This window comes from Octopus bimaculoides, chromosome 2 (genome assembly GCF_046866305.1).
Source record: "Octopus bimaculoides isolate indiv1 chromosome 2, ASM4686630v1, whole genome shotgun sequence".
Classification (NCBI taxonomy): domain Eukaryota; kingdom Metazoa; phylum Mollusca; class Cephalopoda; order Octopoda; family Octopodidae; genus Octopus; species Octopus bimaculoides.
In genome coordinates this window covers 55,296,388-55,310,967 of record NC_142929.1, presented here as the reverse complement: position 1 = coordinate 55,310,967, position 14,580 = coordinate 55,296,388, and the positions used below count along the sequence as shown (strand labels likewise).

The window sequence follows — 14,580 nt, the reverse complement described above, 5'->3', positions numbered from 1 at the left end:
ATGTATGTCTGTCTATCTATCTGTATGTATGTATGTATGTATGTATGTATGTATGTATGTATGTATGTATGTATGTACGTGTGTGTGTGTGTATGTTTGGATGTACGTGCTTGATATGTGTGTATGAATATGTTTCGTCTATGTTGTTTTGACCTGAACGTCTGGTCAGCAATGATAACTGATCTTTATGACCTGCGTGAACGTAGTAAACAGACAATCCCTGAAGGTTTGCCTGCCTAGACAAAAAAAAAATAGAAAGCACGCAAAGACGCACGTACACACACACACACGTATACACACGTATATACATACACACACACATACGCGCACACACATACGCACGTACACTCACACGCATATATATATGCACAATTTAGAGATGTCTGCAGATTAAAAATGTATGTATATGCACATTCACACACACAAGTGCGCATACACCTAGCCATAAATACACATACATATATATATTAATTCATGGCAACGTGAAATAGATATGAACTATATTGCACAAATATGCTTTAATAAGGCATCTGTTAATATATGAATAGCATAAGACCATGATACACAACCAAATGCACATATCTATACTCATCTGTGACAGTGTGTAGTTGTGTGTGTTAGAATGCCTGTTTCTATATGTGCTGTTTAGTACAAAGTATACATATTTAGTTGATTTCTAGCATTGGAACAAGATCTAAAATCTGGGTAAAATCTGAGTATACTGTATTGTAACGACCTTGGTATTTGTCTTGTACTCTGTTTTATCGACATCCAAACCATGACAGGAAAAACTGTTTTCCGTGAAATTTGAACAAAGAACACAAAGGTCCGCAAAGAAGTACCGTAAGTATAATACCGCCCTAATGATTCTGTAAGCACTAAAGTGTTAAATTGAGTATTTTTTTTCATCTTTAGACGGGTACACCCTGTTGTCTTTAGGTAAACAGAAAAGAGGAGTTGAAATTTTCATATTTTGCTGAAATATATTGACAACGTAAAGTGATATAACTGAAATAAGGAATCGAAAAATGTCGCAGAAATATTTCTTTGGTAACTTGATCCTTCTCTTGTGCAGTTATAAAACAATACACGCTAGAAAGGATATATATATATATATATATATATATATATATATATATATATATATATATATATATATATATATATATATATACATATATATATCATACTTATGCACACACACACGCGCGTACACACACGTGCGCGCACACACTAACACAAACATGAATGAAATTTGCGCACTGGCAAAACAGGATATTGTCAACCAACGAAAGGATTCGTGTAGCTTCCATTAGGCTTGGCACATAATCATTTTTGAAACTTCATTTTGATTATTGTTTCCCGAAATTTAAGAGGTCAACATATTTCAGCGATGAAATAGATATTGTATTCAACAGTTTTCTCATCTCGTTGCTTTGCTTATAGACAACTAATCGCGGTTGTTTATTCTCTGTTCCTCGAGAAGTTCTGTAACGATAATTCTATTGGATTAACTATAAAATATACTCTCCACTATCTACAGAAGGAATGAGAAATGCTAACCAAAACTATGTATTCACCTTTTGAATTTACCATAAGGTATATATATTTACTTCGTTAAAATTCATCTTCTTTTATTTTTAAAATGCATTTTAGTTTGAACATTTTTTCATTATAACTGCATATTGTTATCAACTCGTTGATAACATTATGCAATTATATGGATGAATAGAAAAAAACCAAAAAAAAACGTAAAGCAAAAATACGTTTTTCTTCCGTTTGATCAGTTACAGTGTTACATCAAAGCATTAACTACATTTTCTTTTTTGTTAAGTAGAGATTATATTTTTGCTTCATCATTACCAAAAATTCTATGAAAAACAAGACAAGTAGATTTGTAAAAGCAAGCAATAAATGTATATTGTTTTCATTTCCTCTTTCTCCAGCATGGTGTATATGGATATCACGTGCACAAGTACATACATAACCGGTGTCATTTCCGAAAACATTCACATCCATGTCAACGAATGAAACAAATACATATATGCGTTTAAGCTGTGCTATACAGGAACTAACAAACTTTCTAAAGGTGAAAGTGTATGGCTTACTCATAGAAAAGGTGGAGAGAAAAGAAATTATGAGTAAGAGGCGTTGCAGGAGGATAAGAGAGGTGTTAATCCTTTCGTATTTGGAATAAAGTAAGCGAGTAGTAAACAAGAATATCAGCCCTGACATCAGCATTGTCATCAAGAAGAATATGAGTGACCTGTTACTCTAGCAAAATCTATTCTATTAACGACGCCAACAAAATCAAGAAGAGCTTCTTCACCCTGTGCCTGTTTCCGGAGAATATTAACATCAATAACATTATTGATATAACCAGCAAACAGCAGCAGCAGAAGCAGCAGAAGCAGCAACAGCACCACCACCACCACCACCACCATCACCACAACTACAACAACAACAACAACAACAACAACAACAACATCTGCTGCAATATCAATTAGAAAAATGGAAGCACTCATTGACCATCTTCTAGAAACAAGTTCCAATGAAAATATGACTTTGGAAATTCTCAACGAAAAAATATTTCTCATGAATCAACCAACAATTGTTTTCATCTTTCTTCTTTACCCGATTGGAATACTGGGTAACACCGCTGTGATTTATATTTATCTTTGTTGCTTGCGTTTTTCGAACTTGAATTTATTCATCAGCAGTCTTGCATTCTTCGATTTGATATGTTGTATGATCGGCATCAATTTCGAGCTGATTGATTTATTCTTACCAGTTATGCATCCATCTAAAGTGATTTGTAAATTTCAAAGACTTTCTGTATTCTTTTGTTGCATTGGATCTTCATTAATGTTACTTGCCATCGCTGTTGAACGTTACCAGAAAGTTTGCCGTCCCACCAACTTTCAGATCTCTACATGCCAAGGAAGAATCCTGACATTTGTAATCAATTTTTGCTCACTTGCATTCTCTTTGCCAGTTATTTGGGCAGTAAAACTTGACGTACCGCATTTTGAAAATAAGTTAAACGTAAGTACTTGTGAATTTAAATCATCATTAAGTTGGAGACTCTATTTTGGTGCCGTTTTTCTTGGCTATTCGTTAGATCTCATCGTAAATTTCGTTCTATATTGTTTAGTCTGGCGTACTGCACGACGCCACTTTCTTCGTTTAGACATGCCTGACGAATCTAAAACGGATAAAGATAAACGAAAAAATATCAGAAAACTTCATCGGATAAATCGAACAGTAATTTCTATAACTGCATTGTTCGCACTTAGTTTCTCTCCTTTCTGTATTTTGTCTTTATTGCCAAAAAATGTGGACAGCAAGAATTTTAAAATCGAAGAAACGATCAGACGATTGCTTTCACGTTTGTGGATTCTTAATTGCACCATGAATCCAGTTGTCTATGGCTTCTGTAACAAAGAATTTCGAATTCAGATCAAACGCATACTTTATGGATTAGTGCGCAAGAACATATCTACAACCTCTAGTCAAATTGATTGCACTGAAGATGACGAAAAATAGCTAAAGGAAAACTTTCTAAATTTAATCTGTCACAGAAAAAGAACAAGTATGTTGGAAAACAAGATTTGTTTTTCATTATGAGAAAATTACTAACTATACAATCAAACGCACACAACTAAAGACACAAAACTCAAACACACACATTTATCTACTCATATACATACATAAACTGACAAGCACTGACATTGTTTATCAAACTGGTAGTGAGAATGTACTGTATAATACATATATTCAAACTCATTGGCATGCTTCATAAAATTGTTAATATAAACAAATACATTTATACTTACAGAATATATTATTTAAGCGTATAGAAATGTTTAAAGCTTTTCAATCGACAACACGTGTTAATGTTTTTTTTATTTTTTATTCTTACGAAGTCTCACGCTTTGATAATAAACCTGCTAAATTGGGACCTATGCCACCTGGCAAAGTATATGTGAAATACTGCTTGGAGTCAATGCCTGGATTCCCACCTCTGGATAAATAAGCAAGAGTTTTTAGGCACGTAGAGAAGAAATGAGGTATCTATGGTGCTTTAGTCCTGATCAAAAACACAAGATTACGTTCAATCGCACATGCATGAAATTAAACACACACACACACACATACACACACGTATGCACACGAACTTTTGTCATGTTATATATTATGGATAAATCTTTCTGCATGCACTCTCCATATATATATATATATATACATACATACGCATATGTGTGCATGTGCATGCATAAATATATCTGTCTGTTTAGCTCCATTCACACACACACACACACACACACACATACATACATACATACATACATATATTTATATATATATACACACACATGCAAACATACACACACGCACATATACATTTATACATATACCTATATACATATATACATGTATGTATATATGTATTTATGTACGTTCGAATGAATAAATGAATGAATGTATGTATGTACCTATGTATGTATAGGCTTACCATAGTTCTCCAAGCTCAAACCAGAACATAAGTATCATAGGTATACCATAGGTATCACAGGTATAAGTTGTGTGCAATATGCATCCTTATCTCTTCTACCGTGAAAGCGGGAGTATGCTTAATTTTCCTGTTCATTATTTATTTAAAATAAAAAGGCAGCGAGCTGGCAGAATCGTTAGCACGCTGGGCGAAATGCAAAGCCGTATTTCCTTCCCCTGTCGCTAACAATCTGAGTAACAGTCTTTTGTTATATTTCTGCTGCTTTTAAATAATGCATATTACTCTACCTCTGGTATTTGAGTACTCTTTTTTCCACCTTGTTGCACATTTCATGTGCTTACTCCGGTATATATATATATATATATATATATATATATATATACACCTACATATATATATATATATATATATATATATATATATATATACTTATATATGCTTATATAAGCATATGTATGTATGTATGTATGTACATTATTATCATCGTGAGTTCATGCACACGCTTATATACAGATACAGTCGCCCATATATATATGTATGCACACACATAAGCATGCGTACATTCATAGATATGTATATTAAATAACCTAACATTGTATGCATGTTTCATACGTACATATACATGTACGGATATATTTATATACATATGTATTTAAATGTGTGTGTGTGTAAACATGCGTTTGTGTGTAAACACTACCTTGTTGAAACGGCATGATACATAATATTTTCTTAGGTATTTATTTTACATATATGTATTTGTCTATCTCTCTCTATACTTTTATATTTATCTTGGTTCAATTAGTTGTATAACATATCCAGTTATCTAGTCACATATTTTGCATCTTTAAAAGTGTATTAAACTATATATATATATATATATATATATATATATATATATATATATATATATATATATATATATATATATATACATCTATATCTATCTATCTATCTATCTATCTATCTATCTATCTATCTATCTATCTAACAAGGTTGAGGAGGGTATTGGATTTAACCAAACCCAAAAAGATACAGGTAATACCGAGTAAGTGCTGTATACCGACTAGTTTAGCCCCAGTCGTTGTATGAACAAGATTGGGGATTATAAGTCGTGTATTAGCGTGTGTATGTATAAATATATAAAAAGATAAAGAGAGCAATGGTAAAGTTGGAAATATATTTTATGGATAGAGAGTCTAGCCATAAAATATATTTCCAACTTTACCATTGCTCTCTTTATCTTTATATATATATATATATTCTAAAGCATCTCCAGGTACCACAGACTGGCGACGGGCATGGATAAGATACTATTTATCATTATTAATATCCTAAGATTAAAAAGGCGACGAGCTAGCAGAAATGCTGGCACGCCGGGCAGAATATTTGGCGGTATTTGGCCTGTTTTTATGTTCTGAGTTCAAATTCCGCCGAGGTCGGCTTTCCCTTTTATCGTTTCGGAATCGATAAATTAAGTATCAGTTGCGTACTAGGGTCGATCTAATCGACTGGCCGCTCCATCAAAATTTCGGGCCTTGTTTCTCGAGTAGAAACGAATATCCTAAGAGTGGACAATTTAAGTGTTGTCATGACAACTTATTCTGTTTTTTTTTTAAACCTACAATTTTATCTCTTATTAGAGATTTTCCAGCTCATTAGAAATTAACTTGACCTTTTAATTCGACGGTAGTTGAACTCAGAACGTTAAGGAGGACGAAATTCCGCTAAAGGTTTTACTTTGCGCGCTAACAAATCTGCCAGCTCGCCGCTTTATTAGAAGTGCAATATTAACCAGATACAAATAATACTTATATTCTAAATACATTTTTGAAAAATCTTTGTCCGGATTAGGATATGTGCAGGGCACTTTGTTATCAGCGACAAAGCAAAATAAATATTTCCGTCTTTGGAAGGAAGTAAAATTGCTGTTGCTGTTACAATTTCCTTCCTCATTCCTGGTTGGGAAAAATTACAACTGACAGCTAAACAGTGAAGGTAATTTCAGATGTGTAATCGAACCTAATCTGTTTAAATTAACAAAATATCATCAAACACATGAGAGTCATTAGTGATTTATCGGCGCCATTTTAGCGTGCGGATCTACATGGCTATTTACATTTTAGCGTGCGGTCTACCTTCACATTTACACATACTTCACGAGCCGATTATCATACTGGAAGATTTTCCTGGTAGAGTCAGTGCTGTATTCGTGGTTATTTCTATTACAAATTAGAATACCAGCTCAAAAATTTCACAGAAGCTCAGTCTGCAAGTAATAAATTCATACCATGAAAGTTCCCAGAACCAGCTGAGGTCTCAGTAGACAAATCAAGTTACTTCACAGAGTAGACTACGGATGCTCCTATAGACTGCATGGTAAAGTAGCACCTATTTATCAATAACTGAATATTGTTTTCTGGAATAGAGCTATTTATTCAATACTATATTTATATTTATTTTCTTTATCGCAATTGTAGCCAAATATTGATACATGTGTTCATTCATTAACATAAGAACTAAAACTAATTGTATTTTTAAAACATTTAAATTGTAATGTTCTCCGTTCTAAATTTCATATTTTTTTGCATACACTAATAACAAACCTAAATTAGAACCTGTTAAATTAATCTTTTGCTTTTGTAATATTCTGTTTTTACAAAATTTTCACTGTGTGGCATTTTGCAAACTAAATTCGTTGAGTTTGAGAACGGTTGGTACGAAAATAATGCACCGAGGCATTGACGACAGAAATATGGGCTCTTCTTGGTTTCAGTTTCTTTTTTTTGTCTTTCAAATTTCGTGTTTGTTTTATATCTCCGTAAAACAGTATGTTGACACAACATGGACACAGAAACCATATGTGTGTGAATGTGTGTGTGTGCACACGCACGTGTTTGTCTGCGCGCGTGTGTACGGTAATAATAATAATAATAATAGTAATCCTTTCTACTAAAGGCACAAGGCATGAAATTTGCGTGAGAGGACTAGTCGATTACATCTACTCCAATGTTTCCACTGGTACTTAATTTATCGACCCCGAAAAGATGAAAAGCAAAGTCGATCCCGGCGGAATTTGATCTCAGATTGTAGTGACGGGCGAAATACCGCTAAGCATTTCGCCCAGCGTGCTAACAATTATGCCAGCTTAAGTGTATAATAATAATAATAATAATAATAATAATAATAATAATAGACGAAATAACCGAGCTATTATATCATTTACTCTATCTGCCTCTAGATTTGTTTGTCCCCCTCTCGCATTCACTCACACTCTCTCTCTCTCTCTCTCTCTCTCTCTCTCTCTCTCTCTCTCTCTCTCTCTCTCTCTCTCTCTCTCTCTCTCTCTCTCTCTCTCCCTTAAGATATTTGTGTGTGCTACTCAATATATTCACCTGCCATTTAGGAATAGAATGTTGCAGGAAAGAATGGCAACACTGATTCTTGAAGCCGAATCAACCCGTAGGAGACTTAGGGGTAGACCAAGAACGAGATAGTTGAATGATATCCATAATCTCGATTGGCCCTGCTTGGGAACATGGCCGGAAAGTGTAATGACAATTGCTTCTGATAGGACGTTATGGAGGAGATGCCTGAAGTATCTACCCTCTCGACACTCCATTGAATAGTGCGAGAGGATGGGTGGATGTATATAAAAACAAATATTCGTATATGAAGCGCTGTCTTCTACAGAAGACATCATATTTAAAAAGGATTCGTTAATTAACAGTTGTTTTTTTTGTTGTTGACGGAATTATCGATAAAAGTAAGTTCATAATTTACTGACAGAAGTAACTTCAAAAATTTCACTTAAATCCGTACACTCAGTTGATTTCCCTAAAAAAATTTTATTTACTTTTGCAACCGTTTTGTGCTTTCTGTTGTTAGCGGTTTTTTTCTAGTTCCTTCGATACTGGTTCTTTGTGACAAATTTCGCTTCAACTCGTAGAATTCCTTATTTTCCGTAAAAATTTCTTATCTACTTTCTGCTTATTGTATTAAGAAATATAATTTCCATTACCCGGTTATTTTCATTGTTTACTATCTTCTGCACCCGTGTATTTCTGTATACGTATATAACCATGCCTAGAAGGAACGTGTCAAATTTGTCTACAATGTCAAGGTCAACCAAAAGAATGTCTCTGTTCAGAGAAAGAGAGACAGCTGGAGAAAGGGAAGCATACCCCCCCCCCCCCAAAAAAAAACCCCAACGGATTGTGCACTACAAAAGCCAGAGCATCTCAAAGTGTTGAACACTATGCACGGCTGACAAGGAATAGGATCTCCACTGCAAAACGAAGAGCAGTTGCAACATCTCAGAGAAGCAACGTCTATGAAGCAGCTTTCAATTTTGATCCAACAGTTCATTATGCAGATTATACTAGAGTTTCCATTGGTGCAATGGCAACTGAGTGCAAACATTGTAAAGCAAGTAAATGGCCTGGAGAGACACCTGCATTGTATTGCAGTGGTGGAAAGATTAAACTCCCTGCAATCCCCCTACCTCCAGAGCCTTTGAAGAAACTGTTGTCATCAACTGACCAAGATACCAAGCACTTCCAAAACAAAATTAGACAGTACAACGCTGCACTAGATGGCATCATTTGGAGCCACAAGAGATTTAACTGAGCCAGGATTCATGCAAACTTTCAAGATCCAAGGTCAGGTTTATCATCGGATTGCCTATCTACTACCTCTGTAAAATGAATCACCAAAATCGGCCATTCATTGTTTATAATCTGTTCCTGTTTTTTTGGTTACAAAATAAGTTACAAAAAACGTATTTTTGAATCACATGTATTTACTTTATAAACTTATATGAGTTAAAAACTTTCTTTTAACAGTTCACTTAACGTCTATGTTCCATACTGGCATACATGTATTTATACATATATATATATATATATATATATATATATATATATATATATATATATATATATATATATATATATATTCATTTAAAATACAGAGATGCCTATAATAGGACATCTAATAGGACATCTCTGTATTTTAAATGAATAATATATAGTCTATTGACTAATTTTTATTCTCGCTGTACCACTGGTGGTAAATAAAATTTCAAAAATTTTTTTGCTGCCCTATGATTTATTAATAATATATATATATATATATACAGACATATATATATATATATATATATATATATATATATATATATATATATATATATATATATATATATATATATATATATATATATATGGGAAAATATACGAAAAAACAACAACAGACGAGGACAGGTGGTGTAAATAACAAAAGGATGTATTAGTATGACGCTCGGGAATACGGAAAGTCTTTGACGTTTCGAGCTACGCTCTTCAACAGAAAGAATACGGAGACAAGGAGAAAAACACGGAGAAAAAAAATTGAATAGTGTTCAGTCAACGGTCAATTATACAGACATATATATATATATATATATATATATATATATATATACAGACATATATGAAAAAAGATTTGACACAAGAAAAACAATGGTTATGTTATGCACTTCATTAATTTACAGCTGTTTCTACTAAGGATGCAGTGGACTCCTAGTTGAGTGCCTGAATAACATTCTATAGCTTCATTGGAAACTCGAAAATTACATTTATATGCATACTAAAACTCACTTTTTGCTTTCGAGGGCTTATATGCCCCGATATCTGCGTGAGTGTGTTTGTGTGTGTGTGTGTGTGTGTGTGTGTGTGTGTGTGTGTGTGTGTGTATGTGTGTGTGTGTGTGTGTGCGCGCGTATGCGTGCGTGTGTGTGTGCGTGTGTGCGTGTGTGCGTGTGTGCGTGTGTGCGTGTGCGTGTGTATAGATTTATGATTATGCATAAAAATATATCATCATGATGAAGGGTACTTGGAAAAAGTACCAACATGCTAGAAATAGAAGTCAAAAAGACTCTAAACAACCTATTTCACTCTTTTGCATAGGTGAATGCGAGGAAAATGAGCAGAAAACTATTTAGCCTATCTTTGACGGATAAATAGATAATCCCATAACGATCGATTTCAGGCTCTGTAATTAATACTTAGCCCTTTATATATATACATATACATATATATATATATATATATATATACATAGATACATACACACACATATATATATATATATATGTATATATATATATATATATATATATATATATATATATATATATATATATATATGCATATATATATTTGTATTTGCATTTTATATATGTATGTATGTGTATATATATATATATTTATATTTATATATATATATATATATATATATATATATATATATATATATATATATGTGTGTGTGTGTGTGTGTGTGTGTGTGTGTGTGTGTGTGTGTGTGTGTGTGTGTGTGTGTGTGTGTGTGTGTGTGTGTGTATATATGTATACTATTGCAAAATTATATTTATTGGAAGATATATTACGAAACAAATCTTAGTATGGCAAAATGTACTGTGGCCATTCCTAATCTAATCCCATTCTTTTATTCTTCAACGACAGGGAAATTGGTCTAAAGGTGTATTAAGTATATACATCCTCGAATATTTGCTTTCAAGTTCCTACTTTTTGATATTAAAGAACAACAACAATAATGATAATAACTATTGACATGATGGGCGCACCTAAGTTATTCAGCAGTTTTCAGCAATTAACCATACAAAACACTCTCAAACAGATAAACAGATGTATCTACTTATTAAGGGAAAATGCTTCACGCGCTTGGAACCGAGGTCAGTAATAAGGGTCAATGCTTCTCTTCATTTAGAAATCTGTGAGGATTCAGTTATTATACATGTGATCACGTTTGTATATGCTTCTTCGTGTGTTATGACATACAAAATATAAATGTATACTAGGGCAAACACACATGTGCACATATGTATGTATATATATCTATGTATGTATATGGAAGTAGATACATTCTCAAGCGCGAGACGTTATATTCGTAAAGGTAATAATGTAAATATTCTAATATATATATTTCACTTTATCATATAAAATTTTATTCTATTGCAATCTCTTTCATTTCATATGCTTGGAAAAGTTGATGACTTTTTGTACTTATGTATAAATAATCTCAGGAATTATAATCATTACCCATATACTATCTATTGATAGTATACTGCCCCAAAGACTTATTCCTCTACATACATTTATACATTCATAGATACATACACACATATACATACATATATACATACACAAACACATACATATATATATATATATATATATATATATATATATATATATATATATATATATAAACAAATAGTAAATGAGTATATGCATATATACGTACAGGTATGTGCATACCGACATCCACCTGTATGTATAGGTGCATATCTGGGTATAGGACATTGCAAACAAACGTAGACGAGAACACACGAGCCACATAGAGAACATCTCCTTCATCAGCCACCCACGTTTTAACACCGGCGTTTCGACATAGATTGTCATACCGGCCATGACGAAGGGAAATAGCCCTGAAACTCGAGTCGCCTTTATATATATATATTTATATTTATATATTTATATATTTGATCCTTTATATTGAACACTCAATATTTCATCTACATTCAATACTTTATTTCATGGTGCCATCCATTTTTATTTTATTTTATTTTATATTATATGTTATATTATATATTGTATATTATATTATATATTGTATATTCCATATTCTATACCGCACATTAGTTCTGCAGGAATATAAATAAAACATAAAAAACAGACAGTGTTGGAACTCTTTTAAGCAAAATAATATATTCCTCTATACACAATCATACAAAAAAATCCACCCTTTTTTTGTATTTATTTTTACTCGCATATATATATATATATATATATATACATACATATGTGTATATATATATACAAATATTACATATACATAATATATATATATATATATATATATATATATATATATATATATATATATTTCGTTTTTGGATTTGGTTTGCAAGATTTTTTATGTGATTTCGTGTGTTGAATCATATTCTGTTGTGTCTGGGAGAGTCATTTTCTTATTGTGCCTTGAAATTTAACACACTCACCGTTAAAATTTCCACTTATTTCTTATTTTTATTTTCCTAAAATTTTCGTTGCGTCTTGCAACCTTATCAATAGTCTTGACTGTCCGTTATTTACGCAGTGTAAATAACGGACAGAGTCAAGACTATTGATAGGTTGCAAGACGCAACGAAAATTTTAGGAAAATAAAAATAAGAAATAAGTGGAAATTTTAACGGTGAGTGTGTTAAATTTAAGGCACAATAAGAAAATGACTCTCCCCAGACACAACTGTATATATATATATATATATATATATATATATATATATATATATATATATATATATATATATTCAGTCCCACTGCATTGCTCCTCGGACCAGTGTCTTCTACTATATCCTCGGGCCGACCATATCCTTGTGAGTGGATTTGGTAGACAGAAACTGAAAGAACACGTCATATATATCTATATATATATATGTAGGTGTGTGTGTTGGTGTGTGTTGGTGCCTGTGTCCCCCATCACCACGTGGCATCTCTTCAAGCAGAAGCCACGAATCCCATCTGGTCCGGGGGCTTTCCAGTTTACCCACTTGTTCTTTCACATCACCCATGCTTATGACAATATTCCTTTGTTTCTTTCTTCCTTGTAATTCTGTTTTGATAGACCCTGTCCACATTGCATCCTTTTTATGTACCACATTGTTTCCCTATAATCCGCTCCAGAAATCCTCGGCTTGATTTGCAGCAGGGGCAACATTTTCCCTATTGTTCTCCTCGAACTGCTTATTTCTGTTCACAAATCTTCTGCTCTTCTGTTTTTGGTTTTTGTTGTTTTTGTTTTGATCCTCTGTTTTAACTGCTTTATTACTGCATCAAACCCGTTCTTCCGTATTTTATATTTCTTCTCTAATTTTCTGGAAGTTATCCATAGGCCCAGGCCCGAAAGTTCTCCGAAACAGACCGGTTAATTGATCCCTCATCGATGCCCAGAGTTTCCCTGAGAACGTCGTCGCACTTTTCTTTCACTAGCCCTCTATTGAACGCCAGAGTAGAACTACCACCGACCGCATTGCCCGCCTTTAGTCATCTGTCAAGTCACAACAAGGACCTCAAACAGATAGTGCCTTCCTTAAGATGTGCGCTGTAACTAATAAGGCTGCTCTTGGCAAGACATCAATCTTGCATGGGATTTCCAGTTGCCTTAGGAAGTCTTGGAGTTTCAATGATATTGATTCCAGCGCTCCGATCACCACTGGTATCACTTTTACATTACTCTCTCGCATTCCATACAGTCTTGTCATTTCCACTTTCAATTCGGAGTACTTTGTGATTTTTTCAACCTCTTTACTCACAACATTCATGTCATTTGGTATGGCTACATCAATGATCTGACAGTGTTCGTCTGTCTTATTCAATATGACAATATCCGGTCGACGGTGTTCTAATACACGATCCGTCTGAAAATCATAGTCCCAGAGTATCGTTACTTTTCCATCCTCCTGCGTAACTTTTCTTGATACATGCTCTATTACTTCATATTGTTTATTTACGGCATAAGAACCAATGAAGATACACACACACACTTAATCGTGGCGGCGCTTGTATTCTTTTTGTGCAAGGCTCTCACATCCACTTACCAAGTGGGTCACATTTTCCATACTCTTTCCACAGAGTTTGCATTTCTGGGTGTCAGAAGTTTTATAGATGTTATACTTCACTGAATTGGTAGCGAGAGCCTGGTCTTGTGCAGCAATGATCAGGTTTTCTGTGGTACGCTTCAAATTATTTCGGCTAAGCCATACCCACAATGCTGTATTATCGTTAACGCCTTATGTATTCCTTTCAAACTGTCCATGCATTCTCATTTCAAGAAGGTCTTCTTTTCTCTTCTCCTCAGCTCTTTGGTTAAACTCTTCCTTGCCGTCATTTCATCTGCATTTACACCCATGTCTTTCGCGGCATATTCCAGCAGGTCTTCATCACTATTTATCAAATACTCGGCAAGACTTCTCCTTTCACTCTGCCACCATTCTTTCTTTTC

General features: G+C 33.6%; 1 protein-coding gene across 4 annotated transcripts in view; it reads left to right on the top strand.

Annotated features, from left to right (window-relative positions):
* The first annotated feature begins 325 nt into the window (after positions 1-325).
* The window catches only part of LOC106869386 (neuropeptide Y receptor type 4), a 74,836-nt gene continuing 60,581 nt past the window's right edge, over positions 326-14,580 (top strand). For 2 of the 4 annotated variants that reach the window (XR_016239105.1, XR_016239104.1), the window contains exons 1-2: positions 1,236-1,599; positions 1,947-3,045. Coding sequence is in view for 2 of the 4 variants with exons in the window: in XM_014915109.3 (XP_014770595.1) it covers positions 2,512-3,546 (1,035 nt within the window). In the remaining 2 variants the exon portion in view is untranslated. Of the gene's footprint in view, positions 844-1,235; positions 1,600-1,946; positions 3,888-14,580 lie in introns of those variants that run through there. The other 2 variants (XM_014915109.3, XM_014915110.3) reach the window with 2 other exon arrangements.